The following is a 25406-nucleotide window of genomic DNA, read 5'->3' on the forward strand; positions in this document are numbered from 1 at the left end:
ACACACAATTGGCCCACAAACTGAACTGCATGTGCACCCATTTTGTGTCTGCTTCTGGTGCCAGGGTAAACTGGAAAAGTGAGGCAATGCTCTTCAGTAAGTGATCTGACCAGTCCACCATCCCCTTACCAATGGAGTCCTGAAAATGTTTGGATCTGGTTTGGAGGGGCTGAGGCATGAAACAAAAACTGGTTAGAATGAATCGCAAAAGACCACCAGAAATTGGCTCTTTGGGCACGGCTTCTCAATAACTGGGAGGAACCTGGTCATCAGGTGCAAGGTGTGTGATACTTTCAGTAATGCAGGTGTGGTCTATCTCCCACACCTCTGCCTTGGCTGTCACCAGAGTGGTTTTATAATTCATATGGGGATCCAAGATTGAAAGGATCTGAAGGATCACCATGTACAAGTCACTAGACAATGGGGGCAAGGGCGCCCTCAGCATGGTCCTCACGCAGTTGACCACCTTACAATGTGGCTGCATCAGGCTGTCTGTAGAACCAAAGTATGAGGGCACCAAGTGCTGCTATCTTCAACCTGTTCCAGGTGTTCTGAAGGGTGGGCCTGGCCCTGATGCCGCGCAGTGCCCCAGTCAGCTGGATTTTGCCACTCCAGCTATCCTTCAGACAAATGCCTTTGACCACAGGCAACAGAGTGTCCTGCAGAAATTGACAGATGAGGACTGAATGGACACAGTTCCTGGAGTGAGACATGCAGGTCATCTGGTGGAATCCCTCATCACCAGTGCTCACAAAAAATAGCACCAGGACTTGGCCTGGCTGGTTGTAAGAGGAGTCCTCCACTCCAATCCTGTCCAAATAGAATATCACCCACAAGATGAATGTGGAGACAGCCACTTGCCTCTTTGCAGAACGCAGATTCACCAAGAATGTGCGGAGAAGGATGCAAGGGTCCTGGTCAGAGGATTCTCTGATTTCTGAGCAGTTCTTAGGGATGTGCAAGAGACAGACGTCCAGCCCTGAGATGTTGATGAGGGAACGCTGCCGACTGTCACATTCTCGGCTGCAGGAGTATGTGCTGAGGGACACACTGAGGCTTGACTCAGCCGGCGCAAGCACATACTGGGGAAGGACCGCAGTCTAGACCTCTACCCCATTGAGGGTCTGAGCTGGTGGGGAAGCCCCTCAAGCAACAGAGGGTGAATAAACCTGGGATCCACTTAAGGTGTTGTGAATAGTCAATGCTACTGTGTGCCATCAGAGAAGGGGCAAAGGATGTGATACTGTGAATGTGAAAAGATGATTTTTACATTTTGTAATAACATTTATGCATAGTGTCATAGAGGGAGAGAGGACGGGGAGTGAGCACCAGAATGGCAGATCTGCTCTGGTCATCATGGCTTGTTCTATACAAGACCACTAGGCTACCCACCCCCACAGTAGCTTCATCCACACCTATACTCGCAAGCAACTCCCACCTCCCCCCACCGCTCACCACTCACTTCCCCAACCCCCTCACTCCCCACTCACCACCCCTTTCCCCACCCTCCCCCAACTCTCTCCTCTACTTAGACACAGTAACAGAATGGCCAGATTACATGTTCCAAGAAGTATTTAAAAGAGGCTGCAGAATCCTGGATAAAAGGTCCTGTGGACAGATGAGCCCGATTACCCATTATCAGAGTGATGCCCAGAACGAAGTGTGAAGCCGTAAAGGAACTGCCCAAGATCCAAAGCAATAGCACCTTTGCCGTGGTTTGCATCTGGCAGTGTAGCCTCTGCATTTTTGTTCACGAAGTCTCTGTGGACAGTGGTCATTAACACATCGCACCTAACTCCTGAAGAGTGTTTCTGACCTTCGGGGATTTTTCTCCATCACGATGAGAATTCTTCTCTCATCAGCAGTGGGACGTGTTGCTTGGCCGACCAGTCCCTGCACGATTACTGAGCTCATCAGTGCACTCTTTCTTCTTAATGATGTTCCAAACTGTTGCTTTTGAACATTTTATTTTAATATTTTGTTCAAACAAGTATCAAGAATTAACTATCATAAATTCATGGAATAAATGAAAAGGAACCATTGATACAGGTTATCCAAATTCCAAAAACAGAACAACCCCAGCCCTTATTCTCTCCGCCCTACCAATCAAAAACCCCTTGATAAGAAAAAGAAAGAAGAAATTGAAAGGAATGAAATAGGAAGAAAATAGAATGAGGGAAAAGAAAAAGCGAGATAGAAGAAAGAGACTCTCGAGGTCTGGAATCCAATTTAGAAAATCCAACTCTGTTTCTTACCTGGATCTCAAATATGGAAACAAAAAGGATAGAAATGTCAAAAATAGAATAAGTGTCTTAAGTATTAAATATTCAGCCCTGCCTTCTGCAAGTACGGCTGCAAAACCTGCAAAAACATGTTGGTCTTCTTCCTTCGACTGTAAGTGATTTTCTCCAGGGTAACACAACCCTGAATTTCCTCATTCCATCAGGTTATGAGCAGAAGGGAATGAGACTTCCAGATAACTGCAATACATTTCCTGGCCACCTCCAGGGCAACTTTAAGAAATTAAGAAATAGTTGGTACTTAGACAGCCTCATTTCATGTCTTATGTCCACAATATTTCCTAAGAGAAACGATTCTGGACTTGGTAGCAATTATTTCCCATTAATAAAATTCTTAAATTTTCCCCAAAACATTTCACTTTAGACCATGACCAGGTGGAATGTAAAAAGGTTCCCATTTCTTCATTGCATCAAAAACATATATCCGATATATTGGAATTTAATTTATGCAACTTCTGTGGGGTAAGATATAGCAGAAGCAAGATGTTATATTACATCAGTCTAGATCTTACATTAATTGTGTTGGCCATGCAGTCCTGACATAAATTGGACCAGTCCTAATCACCAATAACTAATATTCAAGTCTGATTCCCATCTTTGTTTTGATTTGTATAACTCCCACTTAGGAGTGTCTGACTGAATTAAAAACTACATTACTAATGTAAATGTCTTTGTGTTCTCCTTTTGAATCAGAGTCTCTATTTCACTTCACTCTGGTAGAATCATGGTTGGTCCTAATTCGTCTCAGAGAAAAGCTCTTACTTGAGAGTAGCAGAAGATTGTATTAATATGAATATTGTATTTAATTTTTAACTGTTCAAATGACATTAATTTCCATTGTGCATAGCAATCTTCTACATATCTGATCCCTTTATGGGACCACGCATGTAGAATTAAATGATCCATTGTGAAAAGAATTAATCTATTTTTAATCAAGGGTGTTTTTGAAGTTAGTTTTTTTTCTTGATTCAATGAACTTGTTCAATTTGTGCCAAATATTCAAAATATGCTTCATTAATGGTGCTTCCTTTCCACCAGAAATAGAGTTAGTGTCCCATTTACAGACAAAATCTTCTGTTACTTTCTGTCCGACTTTGTGCAGCTCAATTTCTGTCAAAGAGGGAAGTAACAAATTTCACCCAATAGGAATATTTGAAATTCGGGAGTGAAGAGTCGACAGAATTTAATAGATTGCAGCAGGCCCACTAACTGGAACACGACCCAGTACACAAGATGGCCGATGAACGCGACAACCGTGCAGACCCCACAGGGGCCAATGACCTTCATCCCAGGTGACAACCCTCATGGAAGGAAGCAACAAGTAATGCTGGGATCATCGACCAATTGGAGGCCGGCGCTGCCATGACATCACTCCTGTTGTCAGCAGTGAGGAGAGAATATAAGCAGAGCTGCCAGGGCAAGAAATCAGTTTTCAACTTTGGCTCTTGTGTAGGTGTCTCCTTTCCACACGTTGCGGTAGCGCGCACACTACATGGGTGATCCTTAAAGGTCCAACCAGCTGTTGGACCCGAAGATGATGGACCAGGCAACTTGACATGTGGTTTTGTTGAAGTTGCCGACCTTCTTGGAGTTGCAGCCACATGTGTGGTCCGAGGCCCAGTTTCACGTCTCACAGGTCAATGCCGACAACACACGTTACTACTACGTGGTGAGCTCGCTTGATGAGGAGATGGCAGCAAGGTCAATGTTTTCTGTGGCAGCATCCGGAGCAAGGTAAATATGATGCCCTCAAGGAGCTATTAACCTCACCTTAGGGCTCTCATGGGGCAAGCGCTCTGCCCAATTCTGGTTTGGGGGAGAGGGCCACATCTGCCCTAATGATGGCACAGGCCTTGTTCTTCGAACAGATTTTCCTGGAACAGCTGCCCAAGGATTTTTGACTCTGTTCGCTGATGAGGACTTCAGCGACCCCAGGAAAGTCACAGTCTGAGGGAACGTACTCGGGAAATCTAAGAAGGAAAGTGTCACCTCAGTGGAGCTGGTCAGTAGGCCCCACACTCAGCCAGAAACAAGGCCACAGAAAATGAAGAGGCAAGTGGACCCCTGACCCAACAGTGGGGTGCGGGTCCTATCGATCCACCCACCTTGCACATTAGGGTTAGGGTTAGGTTACTTTAAAGGGTGGTAATTGGTTCACCCCAGGACTTTTCAAACAATGCCCCTGGGGTAAGCCAAGTTACTTGCCCCCCTCACCTTGACTCCGTTACGCTATACAGCAATGCATTTCCCATTAATATTGCATTAATATTAATGCAATTCCCTTTAATCGTGGCATCACAGATTTCCGCTGCTGAGCCAAAGCATGAGGTAAAGCACCACATTATCACTGAAAAGGCCTCCCACCCCATATCAGGTAGCGCCACCTTCTTCCCGAAAAGCTCACCTTCGCCAAGGGGGAGTTTAAAAGAATGGAAGAGCTTGGGATAATGCGGGGCTCTGACAGCCCCTGGGCCTCCCCCTGCACCTGATCTGAAGGTAGCAGGAGCGTGGAGGCCATGTGGTAACCATCCCTGCCTCAATGAGGCCACCACACCCGACAGGTACCCTGTGCCCACATCCAAGACTTTAACGCTAACTTACAATGAGTAGGGGTATTTTCAAAAGTTGACCTCATCAGGGGCTATCACCAGATCCCAGTCCATCCTGATGACATCCCTAAAACTTCCTTTTGGACTCTTTGAATTCCTAAAAATCTCCTTTGGATTTAAGAACCCAGACCTTCCAGAGGTTGATGGCTATGGAGGGCTGGGATCTCCTTTTCGTTCATCAAATTGGATGATATTCTCATCGCCAGCCGCAACAACATGGAGCACACTGCCCATTTAAGGCAATTGTGCGCCCGGCATACAGGACGGCTCAGGCCGGAGGATGTCACCATTGGCCTTGGTAACCTCTGTGACGTCTCCACTGGCAAACCCCGCCCCATTATGCTGGCAGCATGGAGATGGCAGGTTTTCAATGCTGTGCACAACCTGGTGCACCCAGCCATCAGAACTACTGTCAAAATAGTGGTCAGTAGGTTTGTCTGGCACGGGCTCCGGAAACAGGTCAGTCAGTGGGCCAAGACCTGCATGCTCTGCTAGACATCCAAAGTGCCGACACATGTCAAGGTGCGCCGCCCACCCAAGACTTTTGAGCCAACATGACATATGTTCAGCCATGATCACATTGACATAGTAGGCCTGCAATTGGTCTCCCATGGAGTGAGAAACCTCATCACCATAATGGCCTGAAGCAGTCCTGCTGGCCATCACAACCACTGAGACCTGCACCAAGGTATCGAGATTTGGAGTTCTAGAGGATATGACCTCCATAGAGGTACACAGTTCACTTTGGGACTCAGGACAGCGCTGGCTAACTTGCAGGGAACTGAGCTCCACCAGACCACGGCTTAACATCCTCAGGCCAACGGCTTGGTGGAGCACCTAAAGGTGGCCTTGATGGTTCAGCTCAAGGGGCTGAACTGGGCAAACAAGCTACCCTGTATCCTTCTGGCAATCCGCACTGCACTGAAAGAAGACCAATGCCTTAACAGCTAAGATGGTGCACGGCACATCGTTAGTGACACCAGGGGAATTGTTGGCTTCTGCCAAAGACCTAGGGGACACCACAGCCTCATTGATTAAGCTGAGGGAAAGATTGGGTACTCTAGCCCCTCCACAGCCTCTACCACATGGCCAGGCCTATGTCCCCAAGAACTTAGAGAACTGTGAGTATGTCTTTGTTTGGAGGGAAGCACACTAAACACCTCTGCAAAGGCTGTATGAAGGGCCAGATAAAATAATCAGACACAGCAGGTCAACATATGTGCTGGATATCGGTGGTAAGGAAGAGACTTACATTATCAACTGCCTCAAGCCAGGAATCCGGACATTAGCCAATAGGTCTCCAAACAGCCTCCACGATGCAGAGGTAGGCCAAAGAAATTGGCAGACAGTGTTCTGATCACTGGTTCTGGGATGAGATCCAGTACACAAGATGGCTGAAGAACATGGCAGGAGCCAATGACCTTCATCCCGGGCAACAACCCGTAAGGCAGGAAGCAATGAGCAACAATGGGATCACCGACCAATCCAAGGCCGTCACTGCCGTGACATCGCTTCTGTCATCAGCAGCGGAGCGAGAATATAAGTAGAGCTGCCAGGGAAATAAATCAGTCTTCAACTTTGACTTCTTGGGTGTGTGTCATTCTTTCCACACTTCGCAGTAGTGCTTGTTACAGATGATAATATAGTTATTCTTGTATAACTGCTATTCTATATCAGATTTACTCCTCATAAGTAAGAGACATAAATTATAAGAATTTAATGTCAATTTCTGGGGGTTTGAGAGTTCAAGGTTTGCCTGCATCACATCAGATGTATGTCCGTGCATCAGCCACAGCCCATACTAGTATTTTGAATAGTGTTTTGGATTTTTTTTCTTAACGCTTATGGGGTGGGAGGGGGCGTGTAAATGTTTTTGATTGTTTTCCTATATATCTTTCAACTTTATCTTATTCTCTTTTATGGAGCTGTTACCTGGTCTGGGTCCAGTGTTGGTAAAAAAATAATATTGGGATCTCTGTGAAAAAGTGTTGGAAGGATGTGAATAAGATTACAGAAATGGGTATAATTAAAATTTGTGATGATGGTAAAGTTCATTAGTGTTAACATAAATAGTTCAAGCAACCCTGTTAAAAGGAAGTAGATACTTTCTGATATTAAAAAAAAGTGGGGGAAGACCTGGCATTCCATCAGGAAACACATTTAACTGATAATGAGCATTGGAAATTAAAAAGAGACTGGGTGGGCCAGCATCATCCTTCAATTTTATAACAAGAGGAGTGGTGATTATAATAAAGAAGAAACCTCCAGGTGTAATTCAAAATGTCACAACTGACCTGGCAGGTAGACATAAAAGGTACACTGTCAGATGTACTCTGAATCTTGGTCTCTGTTAAATTTGTATGGTCCAAGTATAGATGATGAAAAGTTTATAAAAGAAACCTTTTTTCATTTGGCAGATGCACATCAAAACATAATAGTAACAGAAAAATTTAATTCTTTTTTGAATCCAGTTTTGGATGTCAATAATAACTGTGGCCAGGACAAGGATGGCTAACGCCACTCTAGTTTCAATAAGAGAACTGAAATTTAGTAGACACTTGGAGGATATCACATCTGAGATGAAGAGACTACTCCTTTTACTCTAATAGACATGATTCATACTCCAGAATAGACTTATTTTTACTATCTGCACATTTAAAGGATAGAATCATGGAAATTAAGTATAAGTCTAGGACCCTGTCAGACCATTCACCTCTTTTGTTATCAATTCCTATGCCTCATAAGAAGAAAATGCTATAGAGGTGGTGTTTCAGTCCAATGTTGCTGAGAAGATCTGAATTCTGTAATTTTATGAGGAGACATATTGGATTTTTTTGTGAAACCAACTGTCATCTATTGCCAATAAATTTATTATATAGGATAACTTAAAAGTTTAGTTAAGGGGTCAAATAATTAGATACACCAAAAATTATAGAATGAATATATAAGGGAAATAGACAAGAAATATATTATTTGGAGAAGGACCTACGATCAAGAAGCTCAGAACAAAAGTGAATGCAATTGAAACAGAAACCAATAGGATCTCTTATAAACCACAAGAAATCAATGAGGCCTTTAAATCATTTATTCTAAACTACATAAATCGGAATCACAAGGAGATGTTAATAAAATAGATGATGATTTGTCACAATTGACTTTGCCTAATTTTGATTTGATTGAACAGACGGAACTGAATGGATCCTTTACTCAATTTGAAATAGAAGAGGCATTGATTTCATTACATATTAATAGATCCCCCAGTGAAGATGGCTTTCCACCAGAATTTTTAAAAGAATTTAAGGATTTATTAATGCCTCTTTTTATGGAGGTATTGAATCAGGTGGTTGGATCACATACTCTCAACAGCAATAATAATGGTGATTCCTAATAAACACAGGAATCCATTGAAACTGTCATCATATAAGGTTGATTTCTTTGTTAAATATAGACTATAAATATAGACAATAAATACTAACCAAAGCTTTTGCAAATAAGTTGGCAACTTTATTTCCCCAAATTGGTAAATGAGGACTAAGCAGGATTTGTTTAAAAAAAAGGCAATCAGCAGATAATGTAACAAGACTGCTTAGTATAATTCATTTGACCCAGACAGGAGATTAATTTAGTGTGGCAGTTACTCTGGATGCAGAAAATGTCTTTGATAGATTGGAGTGGGATTTTTTTTTATTTAAAAGTATTGGAGAAATTTGGATTAGGTCAAAATTTTATGTTGGATTTGAGCTCTGTATAATGAACCCAAGGCTAGAGTTGTGACCAATGGTCAAATATCTCTGACATTCCCACTCTCTAGGTCTAGTAGATTGGGATGTCCACTATCGTTGGCTCTCTTCGTATTGGCCATAGAACCTGTGGTGGAAACTATTCAAAGAGATCCAAACATTTAGGGGTTCAGAGTGGACCAAGATAAACATAAGATTAGTCTTTTTGTAGATGATGTATCAATATATATGACAGAGCCTGCAACCTCTCTACAAAGACTGCACTTGCAATTGGAAGATTATGGGAGGGTCCCTGGGTATAAAATAAATTGGAATAAAAGTGAGATCATATCCTTACAGACAGGGATTATACAAATTAGAAAAGAAATACACAATTTAGTTGGTCAATAAATGGGATCAAATACTTGAGGATTAAAGTAGATAATGATTTCATAAAAAATATGTAAATTGAACTCCCTCCCTTTGCTTAAAAAAGTTGAAGAAAGTTTAAATAAATGGGTAACTCTTCCAATAACTGTTTCAGACTCTTCTAATACCATTACCACAAAAATTATTTCAAAACATGAATACATTAATTAGGAAGTTTCTCTGGAAAGGTAAGGCAGCCAAAATCTCCATCGAAAGATTAACTTGGAAATATCATATGGGAAGTTTCCAACTTCCGATTTTGGTAATTCTTAAGGCTTGGGTGATGTCTCTTACTGGTTTCTTCATGTTTTTCATCCTCATAATGACTTTGTTGACTTTTATTGGCACAATTCTGGTCCTCATTGAAAAATTGAACTACTGACGCCAAACGTGATGAAAAGTTTAGCCTGCACCGATGAAGGAAATGAACATACCTGAGTGCTCACAAACACCTGTGAAGCCAAACATTATGGTGTCCTGAAATGGGGGAACTGTGCATAAAAGGTGATATAAGTATGCAAATAACCTTGAATATAATCTGGAATTTGCACTTTAATTACATGCAAATTGTTTGATTATAAATTTAAAACTGTGGAGCACAGGGGTTAATAACTGAAGAAAAGTATCTTTGTCCCAAACATGATGGAGGGCCCTCAATTAATTATACAATTAATGTATAATTTATCCAGCATTTGTGTAGTTGATCTTTATTTGGGTTGCACCATGGACTGGAGAAGGTGGGTTGTGGGTTGTGCAAGAGAATGACAATAAATTTAACCCCATTGCCTCCTCTCCAGCTCACTCCCCTCCCCCACCCCCTCACCCCCTCCCACTCCCCAACCTTCCACACACTCCACAATTGAACAGTTTAATTATAACCCATATCGATAATTTTCCCTGGCTCCTTGTGCATGCACCCATGACCTTCTTATGGAAGATCTCCCCTCTTACCTCAAACCCGTGTGTTCTAGTTTAGATACTCCTGCCCTGTGATGATCCAGCCTTCTCATCCTTGCCTCCTGTCTCAAGCCATCGAGCCCTAGCAACATCCTTGCCAATTGTTTCTGTGCCCACTTCATCTTCATCACATCCTTCCTAAACATCCACAGATGAAAGGAAAAGCCTCTATAACAATAACCCCCCGCTCTGACTCTCTCTTCCCTTGTCCCTCTGTCTCCTTTCACAGAGCCCAAATCAATCCTCACCTCTCCTTAGATCGTCCAATTAACACCTTTAGTTGGTCCAGACTCTGCCCCCCCCCCCATTCGTCAGTCTTCATTCTGGGATCTTCCTGTTCTTTTCCTGCTTATACCCTGAAGAAGGGCTCAGGCCCAAAAAGATGGTCATATATCATTGCCTCCCTCCTGTGAACGCTGCGAGATCAGGTGAGTTCCTCCAGCATTTCTGTGTTTTTACCACAATCACAGCATCTGCAGATACTGTTTCACTCCGTGGGTTCTGTAGACTTGAGTGATTCTTGAGGGGTGTTATTTCTGACACAAAGCCGCATCACTTCATCATGTTTTATTTAAATTTGATTTATTTTCTTTCCAAATAACACTGAATAATAAGATTTGAATTATTTAGTTTTTGAATATACTGAAGCCTTGCTTAAGTAGCAGAATCTAGCCCTTTGTAACAAGCTTGAAAGATCCTTGTTTACAAAGATAGATGTAGGATAATGAACACTGTTAATGATGGTATTTTACAATGACCTTTACTCAATGTTCAAACTGAATTATTACAATAAGATTCCATAGAATATGAGTATCTATACACAACATTTAGGGGTTGTGCATGACAAGAAATCTCTAATTTAAAACAAAATCATTTGATTAAACAAAACTTCCTTCAACTGAAGTGGTCAACAAACAGCCAGTTTTTGTGGGGTGATTACCAAGACCTTGTAATAAAATTGTGGAGGTTGGGGACAGCAGTGCTACAACAGTTAACACATTGGTGTGAAATTTCTTCACCAAAGGCACTAACTTTCCATCTTCAGCACATTTGGCATTCTCTTTAATACAGTAAAACCCCTGGTATCCAGCACCAATGGGGATTGGTAACATAACATAACAATTACAGCACGGAAACAGGCCATTAGGCCCTTCTAGTCCGCACCGAACCAAACATCCCTTTCTAGTCCCACCTCCCTGCACAATGCCCAATAACATAACATAACATAGCCGGATAAGTAAATTTTCTGGTTGCTTAAGATTGCATGTTTTGTGGATTGGCGAACGGACAGCTAGGGGGTGCCAATTTAAAAATTTCGTATTTTTTACTCATTTACTTTCTGTGATTTTTTTTGTGCCATTTGCTTGAGGCTGCTGGTTGCTTGAGCTCTGGATAACAGGGATTTTACTGTATTAGTTAGATTTCAGACATGCATTAATTGTGCACTGGGGTTCTTGTTTTTGAAATGGAATTTCCAACTCTACCTCCACAGAAACAAAGCAGATCAAGCTAACCCTCTAATCAGATGAGGAAGCCACTGAATATGCTGTCAACTCCCTGAAATCCTTGCATTGAATTGAACTTGTTTGTTTGCAGAGTGACAACATCATTGGTATTCAATTGAAGGATGACTCCCCCTGAACTGACTTGGAATGTGTTGTAAGTTTTATCACAGAACGTGACCACCTTTTCTTTGTTCAACATGAAGCTGATGCAGAGGGAACCCTTGGAGGTTGCGTGATACGTAAAGTAGTACAGGCCAGGTATTGTACACTGGAACTTCCCATCCTGGGTCATCACATTTCTGAATTCATTGTTGATCTTTCCAAACGATATTGTGGTTCCACTTTTAGGTTTATTATTTGTGGACCTAGCTACAGAAAAGGCAGCCTTCAAGGTTTGAGTGTGTTCACCTATTTCTCCTTTCTGTCCTTTCTTTCCCATTGCCCCCTTTTCTCCCTTCTCTCCTTTCTCACCATCTGGTCCGCTTCTTCCGACTGTGCCTTCGATGCCTTGCTCTCCCTTCTCTCCCTTTCTGCCAGCTATCCCAAAGGATCCGGGGACACCTGTCAAAAGCATAATTGAGGTCACCAAATTAACCAAATATTTATTGCATAGTGTTACGAGCCCAAATGACCCCAAAACCCAACAGCAATAGATATTCACCACGACAAATGGTTACTTAAACAAAAGTTGTTTTTAATTATCTTTAAACATGAAAACAGAATAAAACTTTAACTTATCTCTATTAACTTAACTAACCCAAATTAACCCCCTTCTAATTCTAAGCGCACGTGTATAATGTGTGTGTGTAAATTTAAGTAAAGTTCTTTGGTTCACAGTTCAATCTCACATCTCATTCTTCCAAATTCACTGGTTGCAGGCAATTCTTATACTGTGCACAGAATTTAACATGTATAAAGTTCACCAGGCTTTGGTGCTTGAATGGTTGACCACTCAGGAAGGTTCTTGTTGGTTTTCAGAGAGAGATTTGTTGTTCCAGGATTTCCATAGCTGAGGTACCACCATTAGTCACCTCAATGTCTTGCTGATAAAACTTGCCCCATCAGGGTTCTCCAGATGATAACCTATTTCTTTCAGACAACACAGAGTTCCTTTCTGTTCCACTTATTCCAAGAGAAACATCAGACAAATAGCACTTCCAGCCATCCACCACTTGGAGCTTTCTGCTTCAATTCCCACAAGTTTCCTGATTGCTTCAACTGTGACTGTTCACTCTCTCTCCCTCTCTTCATCTTCCAACTGCTCGAAAGCCCATGTGACTCTCTCACTTGTCACAAAACCCCCACCTTCTCCAGCAAACAATAGGAGTTAGTCTTTTGCTCCCATCTGTTGTTTTATGTGAACAAACTTCTCAGGATTGACCTTTCTGTGCACTTTGCAGAAAGGTCAGAAGCCTTGTAAACATGTTCAACACAGACAACCTGTCTCCAGTCGATTCATTTGATGAAATCATTTCAATTAGCAGCTACTTGTGGAATGTGCACAGCATTCTCCATAAAGTCACTGAATATGAATTCTTCAGTATTTCAAATAAAATCTGTTTTAAAATGTGTGTATGTATGTAACCTACTCTAATTTCACCAATATTTGTCTACATTACAATAGAGAAAACCAACACCAAAATTGGGGACTGAGTGGAAGTCTCACTGTAATGGCTCTCCCTTGTTCCAAGAGGACAGGTGAATCTACAAGGGAGAGGTCCAACAGATGGCAGAATGGCTGACCCACCGGGCAGCGCTGACAAGATAGATGTCAGGGTGAGAAACTGGAGATGGTGTCAAATGCCCAGCAGGTTGAGCAGCAGAGGCAGAGGGAGACAAGCTGACAGCACAAGGCCAAAAGATCATGAGGAAGAGTGCCCAACTTAGCAATTCCAGTGTCTGTGAAACCTGTGGCCATCATCATAGCACTGCACCGGGGCATATCACCACTAACACAATATGTTGGCTCCCATTTACTCCCACTCATACCTTGAAGAAGGTCTCAGGACCAAAACGTCAGTAATAGATATTTACCTCCTATGGGCACTGCGGCATCGGCTGAGTTTCTCCACACAGTGTCTGTAGACGGACTCAGCAACTGGTGGTGCATTTTAAAAGGGCAGCAGCGCAAAGTGGACCATTCGACTCACAGAGTGAGAGAACCACGCACAGAAGCCGGAGTGAATGTGTGTAATGTGGCAAATTGCAACAGCAAGTTTGCAGATGACATGAAGATTGGAGGCCATGTGGACAGTGGGGAAGGTTTTCCAATCTTCCAGCTGGAAAAATGGGCTGAAAAGTAGCATTGTGGAATTTAATGCAGACAAATGTGAGGAGTTGCATTTTGGAAGGAAGTACATGGTAAATAGTAGGGCACTGACAAGTGTGGTAGAAGAGGGATATTGGGACATAGATACATAATTCCCTGAAGTGGTGTCACAGATAAATAGATTGTAAAACAAAGTATTGAGTACAGGAGTTGGGAAGTTATGGTAAAGTTGTCTAAGACATTAGCGAGGCCATATTTGGAATATTGTGTGCCGTTTTGGTCACCTAACTACAGGAAATATATCAATAAGATAGAAAGAGGGCAGAGAAGATTTACTAGGATGTTGCCTGGACTTCACAGACTGAGTTACAGGGTAAGATTAAACAGATAAAGATTTTATTTCTTGCAGTGTAGAAGAATGAGGGGAGATTTGATATACAAAATTATGAAAGGTATAGACAGAATAAAGCAAGTAGACTTTTTCCACTGAGAGTAGATGAAACACAAGGCAGAAGACATGGGTTAAGGTTGAAAGAGGAAAAGTTTAAGGGCAACATCATGGAATATTTCTTCACACAGAGAGAGATGGAAGTGTGGAATGAGCTTCCAGCTGAGGTGGTGAATGTGGGCTCAATTTTAACATTTTTTTAATTTTTTTTTATTTTTCACACTATGAACCATACTGACCAAAATACATACAGACATTTTTCTCTTGAATATATACAGTGTCATTTTCTCCCATTTTCCCCCCCTCTCTTCCCTGCCTCCCTCACCCCCCTTCCCATTTACTCAAAGTTCAATCTATAAGATATATTAAACCCGTTAAACAATGTCGTCACTTAATAAAATAAACAAGAAATTTGTATCTTTTACTTTTACATACTGGGTCAGTTCATTACGTTGGCTTCTCCTTCTGTCATTTTAGGTGGTGGAGGTCCATGGTAGGATTTCTCTATTGTGTTTCACGTATGGCTCCCATATTTGTTCGAATATTGTGATGTTGTTTCTTAAATTATATGTTATTTTTTCAAATGGAATACATTTATTTATTTCTATGTACCATTGTTGTATTCTCAAGTTGTCTTCTGATTTCCAGGTTGACATAATGCATTTTTGTGCTACAGCTATGGCTATCATAATAAATCTATTTTGTGCTCCATCCAAATCAAGTCTAAATTCTTTATTTCTTATATTACTTAGAAGGAAGATCTCTGGGTTTTTTGGTATATTGCTTTTTGTGAATTTTATTTCATATCTGGTTTAGATCTTTGCAAAATTTTTTCACTTTCTCACATGCCCAAATTGCATGTATTGTTGTTCCCGTTTCCTTTTTACAGCGAAAACATCTGTCTGATACTGTTGGGTCCCATTTATTTAACTTTTGGGGTGTGATGTATAGCCTGTGTAACCAATTATATTGTATCATGCGTAACCTCGTGTTTATTGTATTTCTTATAGTTCTGGAGCATAGCTTTTCGCATGTTTCATTCTTTATCTTTATGTTTAGATCCTGTTCCCATTTTTGTTTAGGTTTACAGTTTGTTTCCTCATTCTCCTTTTCTTGCAGTTTGATGTACATGTTTGTTATAAATTTTTTAATTATCATTGTGTCTGTAATCACATATTCAAAATTGCTTCCTTCTGGTAACCTCAGTCTGCTTCCCAATTTGTCCTTCAAGTAGGTTTTCAGTATGGAAACATTGTACCATGAGTTATATTATATTTGACAGAGTAGAATAGAATTATTTATTCAAAGTACTACAGAGGTTCAACCTACTAGAGAAATATATTAATTGGATTAAAGCATTATATTAGGGACCATTGGCGAAGGTGACAGTAAATGGATATATATCAAACCAATTTAAGTTAAGCAGGTCAATTAGGCAGGGATGTCCACTATCTCCCTCACTATTCGCGTTAGCTATAGAACCACTGGCAGAACTGATAAGAACAGAAAATAAAATACAGTGGATAAAAATAAAAGAGAAAGAATATAAAATCAGTCTATTTGCAGATGACATTATAATATACTTAACAGAACCAGAATTATCAATAAAAGAATTACATAAGAAATTGAAGTATCGGGGTACAAGATCAACGCAAATAAAAGTGAAGCAATGCCAATGAATAACGCGGATTTCACAAAGTTTAAGAAAGAATCGCCATTTAGATGGCAAACACAAGCAATTCGATACCTAGGTGTACAACTAAATAATAATCTCGGCCATCTATATAAACTAAATTATCAGCCATTAATGAAAAAATTACAAGACGACTTAGAGCACTGGAAAGACTTACCACTAACACTGATAGGAAGGATAAACTGTATTAAAATGAACATCTTCCCAAGGATACAATACCTATTTCAATCATTACCAATTCACCTAACAGATAAATTCTTCAAGGAAATTCATATGGGAAGGGGGGAAACCGAGGATAGCGCTAGATAAATTAACAGAATGGTACAAACAAGGAGGCTTACAACTACCAAACTTTAAGAATTATTATAGAGCAGCACAATTAAGATACCTATCAGATTTTTATCAAACAAGGGAAAAACCAGATTGGACCAGATTACAGCTAGATAAAATAGGGGAGAAGATACCTGAACATATACTATATAAGAGGGATGAAAAATTGGTGCAACATAGGAATTCACCAGTATTGCACCATCTGCTCAACATTTGGAAGCAGATTCATGTAGAAAGGAATAAAATAAATTATCAACTACCATAATTAATATTGACACAAAATCAACTAATCCCTTTCGTAATAGATAACCTTTTCTTCAGAGAATGAGAGAGAAAAGAGATCAAAATAATAGAAAATTGTTTTTCGTGAAATAAATGATCATCTTTTGAACAAATGAAGGACAAATATAATTTTAACATTTAAGAAGAATTTGGAGAGGTACATGGATGGGAGATGTATCAAGGCCTCTGGGCTAGGTGCAGGTCAGTGGGGCTAAGCAAAAAAAAATCATTCAGCACAGACCAGAAGGGCCAAAGACTCCTGTTTCTGTGCTGTAATATTTTATGGTTCAATTAAAAGTAAATCAGGGATAGAGCAGAGAGGTCAATAGGAGTGGCCATTATGGGAGTGGGAACTTAAGTCTTTGGCTCAAGGCTTCAGCAAGGAGACATGGATGAGGAACAGGTAAGGCTTTCTAGTGGTTATATAAATGTCACTAAATTGGAGGTATGCAGGATCAGGTAATGTGTTGTAGCTGCAGGATGTGGGAGCAGATGGATATCAAATGGTTCCTGCAGACTACATCTGCAGAAGTGCTGGTTGCTCAAGGAATTCGGACTTAAAATTGATGACCTGGAATTTGAGTTTCAAACACTGCGACACATCAGGGAGGGGGTGAGATACCTGGGCACTTGGTTTCAGGATGCAGTCTCACCCATTAGACAGTACAGATTCCTTACAGACAGCGTGAGATTTGAACCCCGGCCCTGATCGCAGGTGCTGTAACAGTGTTGCACTAACCTCTATGCAAACCATGCCATCTTACCTGAGGAAGGAGATGGAAATTGCTTCATTAGAATCATGTTTCTCATACCAATCTCATTCTTGGACATTCACTGTTCATAATCTTAATGCCTTGACAAGCTCTATTTTAGAGCTTGGCAGTGCCAAGGAGGTCCACCAGATTGATTCCAGAAATGAGGCCTTTTGTCTATGTGGAGAGATTGATTCTGGGACTGTACACACTTAAATTTAGAAGAATGGGAATGGATCTTCTAGAAACATTTAAAAAATTATGAGACATAGATACGATAGAGGTAAGTAAGTTGTTTCCATTGGTGTGGAAGATAAGGACAAGGAGACATAGCCTCAACATTCAGGATAGTAGATTTAGGACAGAGATGAGATGTTTTTTCCAGAAGCTGGTGAATCTATGGTATTCTCTACCCATTGAAGCAGTGGAGGCGAATATATTGAAGACAAGGTTGGACAGATGTTAATAGAGGAGGAGTTTTAAGGGATATAGGAAAAGGCAGGTTGGTGGAGATGAGCCTATCATCAGATCATCCACAATCTCACTGAATGATGGAGAAGACTCAACAGGCTGGATGGCCGACTCCTGCTCCTATTTCTTATGTTCATGTTCTTGTTTCACCCCTACTGACTCTTCACTAGATCTTCTCAGGTATGTGCTTGGACAGTCCTCTGAGATCACACATTGCCGAAGGGAAACCTGTTTTAGATTCTAATCCTGAAATGTGCTGGTGAAACTCAACAGGTCATATAGCATCCAAGGGAAGATTCTACAGTTTTATCATTCTAGCTCAAGAAGGTTTGGAAAATTGGTCATTCATGAATTACCTGGAATTCCTTTCATCCCCGGTAACCCATCCAATCCATCTTTTCCAGGAGATCCAGGAATTCCGGGCAAACCAGGAATCCCATGAATTCTGGAAGAGGCTGGGCAAGTGTCTTGAGCTGATGACACCATCAGGAGGAAAAGGAGAACCAATCCCACGTGATTGATTTGATGTGACATCATCATGTTGGACTGCACTGCAAATATAAAATAGTTGTGTCAGAGTCTGAAGAAAACATCATATTATCACGCAGGTCCTGCCAAAAGCACATCCAAAACATTTTATACTGGCAATGCCTGGAGATTTAAATTTAACATTTTAAATAGAGCAAGGTTACAAGCCCTTTCGGCCCACAAGCCCATGCCAATCAGTTACATCCAATTAACCTCCACCCCCGGTAAATTTTGAATGGTGGAAGCAAACCAGAGTACCTGGAGGAAACCTACGCAGACATGGAGAGAACGTATAAGCTCCTTACAGACAGCGCCAGATTCGATCCCTGGTCGCTCACATGTAACAGTGCTGTACTAACAGCGAGGCTTACCGTGTCACCTCATGTCTCAGACATTGGCACGATTTCATTAACCGTAGGAGAGAGGTATTAAAATAGAGCTTGTCAAGGCATTAAGATTATGAACAGTGAATGTCCAAGAATGAGATTGGTATGAGAAACATGATTCTAATGAATTTTCATTTAAAAAAGATAGCATCCTCAGGAAAATAAGATGCTCACAAGAGTATGTGGGTTAATCTGAGAGGTCAGAGAAGACCCGTGAATCATCTATGATGTAGATTCCAACCTGATCCCCAAAGATCAGTTTCTAAGGAGCAGTGTGAGTGGCTATTACAACACAGAAAACAGGCTCATCGACCCATCTATTCTCTGCTGAACTATTCCCACTGACCTGCACCCAGTCCACATCCCTCTCTACCCCTCCCATCCACATACCTGTCCAAATTTTTCGTAAATGTTAAAATTGAGCCTGCATTCACCACTGCAGCTGGAAGCTTGTTTCACACCCCCACTGCTCTCTGTGAAGAGTTCCCCCTGAACTTTACCCCTTTCACCTTTAACCCATGCCCTCTGGTTTGTATCTCACCTAACTTCAGTGAGAAAGGTCAACTTATATTTGCTCCGTCTATCTCCCTAATAAATTTGTAAACCTCTATCAAATCTCCCCTCATTCTTCTACACTCTAGGGAAAAAAAAGTCCTAACCTGTTTAGCCTTGCCCTGTGACTAAGTTCCTGAAGTCCTGGCAATATTTCTATCATTGATATCCTTCCTGTAGTTAGGTGACCAAAACTGCACAAAATATTCCAAATTTGGGTTCACTAATATCTTAAACACAATGCTGTTACGGTGCCAGCGATCAGGACTGGGGTTTTAATCACACGCTGTCTGTGAGGAGTTTGTATGTATTTGCCATGTCTGTATGGGTTTTCCTGAGGGCTCTGGTTTCCTCCTACCATTTGAAATGTACTGGGGGTGTAGGTTAATTGGGTGTAAATGTGGCGGGGGGGGGCACAGACTTGTAGACTGAAATAGCCTGTAACTGTGCTGTTTCCCTAAAAATATAATTTTATAAATTAAAATTTGCTACAACACCCCAACTCCTGTACTAAATACTTTGATTTATGAAGGCTAATGCCAAAAGCTCTCTTTACAACCCTGTCCACCTGTGAACCCACTTTCATGGAATTATGCATCTATATTCCCAAATTCCTCTGTTCTATCACACTCCTCAGTACTCTACCATTCACCGTGTGCATCCTTTCTTGGTTTGTCCTTCCAAAATGCAACACCTCAGACTTATCTGAATTAGTCCGCCATCTTTCAGCCTTTTTTTCGAGCTGGTCCAGTTCCCCCTGTGCTGTAGATAATCTTCTTCGCTGTCCACAACACCTCAAATCTTTGTGTCATCTGAAATTTTGCTGATCCAATTTACCACTTTGTCATCCAGATGAGAAACAATAGAGGTCCCAGCACCGCTCCCTGAGGCCCACCACTAGACACAGGCTTCCAGTCTGAGAAGCATCATCCACCCCTAATCTCTGGCTTCTCCCATGTAGCCAATGTTGAGTCCAGTCCACTACTTCACCATGAATACCGAGTGTCTGAACCTTCCTGACTAACCTCCCCGTGGAAGAGCCATGTCTCTTGATGGGTTTGTCCGCTGGAGTCATTACTGTGCATCCACAATCTGGAAGGTCTGGGGAAACAGTGTTAATGGACCAGGTTGTTGGTACTGTTCAGTTGGTGATGTGAGCCTGGTGAAATGTCCAAGACAAGGGAAGTGCAAGTCCTCTGTTCTTGCCACCAGTGAGTACTCTGCCACATGGATAGACAACCTGAGAGAGACAGGTACACATGGCAACCATGAACATTGCCAAAGTGAAGCTCCAAGGATCTGGCCTGATCTTTGCACAGAGAGGGAAAGAGGTGCTGTCTCTACTGCCCACTATCATGCTTGACTCCCCCGCCCCCCGCTCACATTATCACTCAGTTCAGGTCCTGTTCAAAACCAGATTACTGTTGGGGAGAGTGAGGAGGGGACATCAGTAGGTGAGTGAACCATGTGTTATTTTAGCCCTTCGCCTGATGGGAGGTGTGAGGATGGTTCAAGCCCTCACAAATTGGTCAAATGCAAGCACCTGCAGACCTTTAGCTGTGCACAACCTGGGGAATGCCATGGCTTTTCTGGAGATTTCCATCCATGCTATTAGCTGTGAGAAACACACCAATCAGCTGCTCTCTTCCAGCAGGCAATCTCATATCGCCAGTAGAACAGATCCCTCACTTGAAGCACTTATCTCTCCAACGCCACAGAAGGAATGTGTGCAAGGAGATCGGACCCTGAAGGACAAACCAGGCCATCTTCTCCTGTTACCTGTGTCATCTCCTGACAGCTGATGGTGTGAGGGCCCCTGAAATCAGCTGTGGATCCAATTTCCAAGTCAGTACCAGAACAGGCATGATGAAGCCTCCAAATCTTCCCCAGTCAAACAGTCTGTCAGGGTTCACCCTGGAGCTCATGCATGAACAGCAGGAACTTTCTTCTTGCATTAGTCTGCAGGGAAAGGGTCTCATCCCAACCCAGTCTCAACATTACAACAGGAATAGAACAAAAGCAAAACTACTTGAAGGAAAAAAATGTCATTGCAATTATGGGTTCGGAAAAAAAAATCATTTACAAAATTACAGAATAAAGCAATTTTCATTTCATTTCTGGCTGTTTTTAGGACAAAGGCTTCTTACAAAATGTCATAGATATTTTGGCAAAAACGAAATTCTGAACAAAAGTCCGAATCAACATGGTTTTATCTATAAAAAAAACAACCAATACAATACTTCTCAGCAAATAAAGAGTTAACCCTGGATTCATTGATTAAGCTGGTGGTTTAAACATAAAATCACATCTGATGAAAGATGGAAGAGTTGGTACCTGCAAGATCCTGCCTTGTACTCTGTCCGAAGAATGAAGAAATTAATCCAGTGGAGTATCTAAATTATCTTCACAAAGAAAGACGCAGCATCGAGAAGGAATGATTGAGCTGCTTGCATGAAAAATAATCTGGCAGAGCAAAGCCTTTCAAATGAGAGCTCGCATTCCACCAGGGTCACTGCCAAGTTTTACTTCCCCATCCACTGAAGTGTGGGCTGAGAATTGAACTTCATCTGCACTTTGGTGTTGGTTTTCTTCCCTTCCAGAAAAACATGTATCACTTGAAAAGTTGTCTGAGACACAGAACCATTAACAAGTAATGATACCTCTTGCTCCACAGCAGATTCTGTCTTCATGTGGAGCTTTCAAAGAGAATCAGCATCATGTTGAAATGTCTACAAATTATTGAACTACATCGGGAAGAGATGGTCCCATGTGCTTGGGGAGAGATGGTCCCATGTGTGTGTGGTGGGGGAGATTGTCCTGTATGCATGTGGTGGGAGAGATAGTCCATATGTGTAAAAGTGGTGGGTGGAGATGGGTGTGTGTGTGTGTGTGTGTGTGGGGGGGGGGGGTGGGGTGGGGGATTGGAGATAGGCTCCAGTGCCTCTGGTGAATGGTCTCTGTGTGTCTTGAGTGCCCACGTGGTTCCCACCCTTTCCACTATCAGGACAAGCTATGTGTAGTTCTGTCCACTTAGTGGGGGGTGCAGGGTCACTCTCTATCCAGGACAAGACAGGCTATTTCTATGGCATTTCAGCCAACACTCTCTGCATCCCATGTTGTTATCCATTGAATGGCCAAATGATGTATTCTCTGGAAGATGCACCACAGGAAGTCTCTGATCCACTTCAACCATTCTTAACAAATCTACTACCTTTATTGCCAAAATCACTCTATTCACTCCCCTCCTGTAACCCATCTGTTTGCAGATGAAATACTGTCTTTACTAAGAGACCAATAGGAATATTTACCTGTATATCATTTGGTTGGTTTGTGTATTTATAACACGGTAGAAGCTGATTCCAGCTATTGAAACCTGGGCTGCCTAACTACATACAATTAACCTACAGCCCCAGTACACATTGAACAGTGGGAAGAAACCCACACAGACAGGGAAAGAGCATACAAACTTTTTATAGACGGCGCCAGATTCGAAACCAGATCGCAGGCACTGCAACAGAGTTATGCTATTTCATGAAGATCTTCATCAAAGGACAATTAGATGTGGGCATCAATTGTTGGACTCACGGTCAATGCCAACATCCTGAAAAATCAACTCTTGGCATTGCAGTACACTTTCAATTTGCCCAGAGCCAACAAGTGACACCTCCCCCCTCCCCTGCTGTCTGTGGAGACACCAGTGCCGAATCTGAACTAACAGTCCTGTGTCAAGGCCTAGACCTATTGATGAGAGAGTGCGAATCCCATCACCGCAGTAGATGATTAAATAAATCCAAACCACAGGTTAATCCGAACAATAGCGAACATGAAATCACAAGTTTGTTGTAAATCCTCACCTGGCATAATGTGTGGCTGAAGACAGGTCAGCCTTAAACGCCTTCAAACTTAGAAAGGGAATTGCTGAAAATGTCCAAATGTGAGTTCAAGAAAGATCTTTCTGATTGCAGCTGTGAATATTCTTCAGAAGCATCTCAGTGGCTGTAAAGTGCTTTGGATGTACTGGGAGAGTGAGAGATGCTGTGGATAGGTGATTCACCCTCATCATGTTCCGTTACAGGAACATAAGAGCTATTAGGGCACAGAATCACCAGAGCCCTCAGTCATTGCACGTCTGTCCATGGTCTCATGCACTGAGACCACCCGCAAATTGGAGGAACAACACCTCATCTTCCATCTGGGCGCCCTCCAACCAGATGGCATTCACATCGACTTCTCCAATTTCTGTTAAACTGCCCCCCTCCACAACTTTCCATCTGTCGTCTTTCCCACACCTCTGCCTCTCTCTCAGGGCCAGTGCCAGAACGAATATTAGAGGGGGCACAGTGCACAGTGCAGCTCTCATAACCTCGATCAGCAGGGCTGGGGGGAGGGAGTGGTGATGCTGGTCCTACATGCCAACAAACATTAACATACTCCATCCCTCCGACGTAGCAGATGAAAGAGCTTCTTTTATTGTGCCAAGTGTCACAAGCTGGACACTAGTGACCCTTGACGAGGGGCAGGGGCGGATCTGATGGTGAGTGACAGCCATAACCGTTTGGGGGGCACAGCACCTTGCTGGGGGGCAATGCCCAATAATACCCCCCTTTGGCACTGACTTTTTTCTCTCTCTCGCTCTTTCTCTCCCCCTCATCCCTCATCCCTTTTCTATCTGTATATTTCCTCTTATCATATCCAGTTAACACATTAACATCTTTTGGCTGTTTGTCTGGCCTCCCCCAGGTGTCCTTCAGTCTTTAATCTGGCACCTTTTGTTTTTCGCTCATACTTTGAAGAAGGGCTCAGGCCTAAAACGTCAGTATCTTTCCCTCCTGTGGACGCTGCGAGACCGGCTGCGTTTCTCCAGCATTTCTGTGTGTTCCAGACCAGGGCCAAATTGAATACCGTGATCTTCTTATTTAAAGAAGTATTTGAAGCAATTCAGAAAATGTTGCCCGAATGCTGGTCATCTGCAGGCTGAAAGGTCAACTGCCTTTCACTTCCTAGGGATGGTTTGTGACCTGCTGAGTTTTCGTCTTACACTTGAACCCAGCATCTGTGTTGAAGGGAATCCTCCTCTCTCAGAGTATTCGGAATTCTCTTCTTCAATGAGCCTGGATGGAGATGGAATCTTTTCAAAGCAGAATTCGGCAGATGCTTGGTAGGCAAAGGGAGACAGGAATGCAGAGGTGAGTTCCCCTCAGCTCAATGATCTACAAAACAATCTGCCAAAGCCTCCAACTGGTTCATACAATTAACACCATTACATGTAGGGAGAGAAGTAGGCCATTCGGCCTGTCGCGTTCACTCCCTCATTCCATCGTGAGCTGATTCATTCTCCCACTCAGCCTCACTCCCCTTCCCCATGGCCTTTGATACCCTGACCATCTGTCTTAAATACACCCGAAGACCTAGCCTCCAGAGAATCCTGTGGTAGCAAATTTCAGAGGTTCGCCACATCTCTGTTTTAAATGGTCACCCTTCAATCCTGAACTTATGCCCTCTTGTCCTAGACTCCCATCCACATTGATGCAAAATTTATTTATTTTTATTTTAATGACTGCTTTTTGTTTAAATTTAGACACACAGGATGGCAACAGGTCTTTTCGGCCCACGAGCCCAATTACACTCAATTGACCTAAAAGCCCAGTAAATTTCGAACGGTGGAAAGAAACCTGAGCACCTGGAGGAAACTCGAGCAAACATGGGGGAGAACGTGCAAACTCCTTACAGACAACGTTGCGCTGACCTCTATGCAAACCAGGCCACCCAAACCTAGATGCACACCAGCAAATAAAGCAGGAAATGTTGGGCATCTGCAGCAGGTCAGCCAGAATCAGTGGAGGAAGGAAAGAGTAAATGTTCTGATGTTAACTTGAGATACTAACTGCAGTGTGTTTATGTGTGGTTGAATGTGTCTCTGTGTGTGTTTGAGCATGTGTGTGTGGGCCAAGGAGCCTATATGTGTGAATATCCTGAATGATCTGCCCGAAGAGGTGGTGGAGGCAGGAAGAGGAAGACCACTTCAGAAGTATCTGGAGATGTACTCAAATGAGCAGGGCACAGAGGGACATGGAATGGATGCAACAGTGAGGTTTTTATGGATAGCACGATGGTGGGTGGATACCTGATGGGCTGTAACTCCATGCGAGTAAAGGGTTTCTCCATACCTTCAGGAA

The 25406-nt window shown here is 42.3% G+C and overlaps 1 protein-coding gene across 1 annotated transcript; it reads right to left on the minus strand.

The window, feature by feature from the left end:
• Positions 1–10579: 10579 nt before the first annotated feature.
• LOC138752525 (complement C1q subcomponent subunit B-like) lies at positions 10580–21719 on the minus strand. The gene is made up of 3 exons (XM_069915328.1): positions 21565–21719; positions 18121–18315; positions 10580–12080 (listed from the first exon to the last, which is right to left on the minus strand). Exons 2-3 carry the CDS (start codon positions 18302–18304, stop codon positions 11536–11538), a joined length of 729 nt encoding a protein of 242 aa, XP_069771429.1. The 5' UTR covers positions 18305–18315; positions 21565–21719; the 3' UTR covers positions 10580–11535.
• Positions 21720–25406: the final 3687 nt, after the last annotated feature.

The sequence above is a fragment of the Narcine bancroftii genome, chromosome 2 (genome assembly GCF_036971445.1).
Source record: "Narcine bancroftii isolate sNarBan1 chromosome 2, sNarBan1.hap1, whole genome shotgun sequence".
Taxonomy (NCBI): domain Eukaryota; kingdom Metazoa; phylum Chordata; class Chondrichthyes; order Torpediniformes; family Narcinidae; genus Narcine; species Narcine bancroftii.

Bases quoted from the DNA above. Each gene is read 5' to 3' on its own strand.
- LOC138752525 (XM_069915328.1), bottom strand. From the start codon at position 18,304: ATGATGATGTCACATCAAATCAATCACGTGGGATTGGTTCTCCTTTTC. The intron at 12,081-18,120 runs GTAATTCATGAA...TGCTTTTGACAG, and splicing joins GGGGATGAAAGGAATTCCAG to GTGTCCCCGGATCCTTTGGG.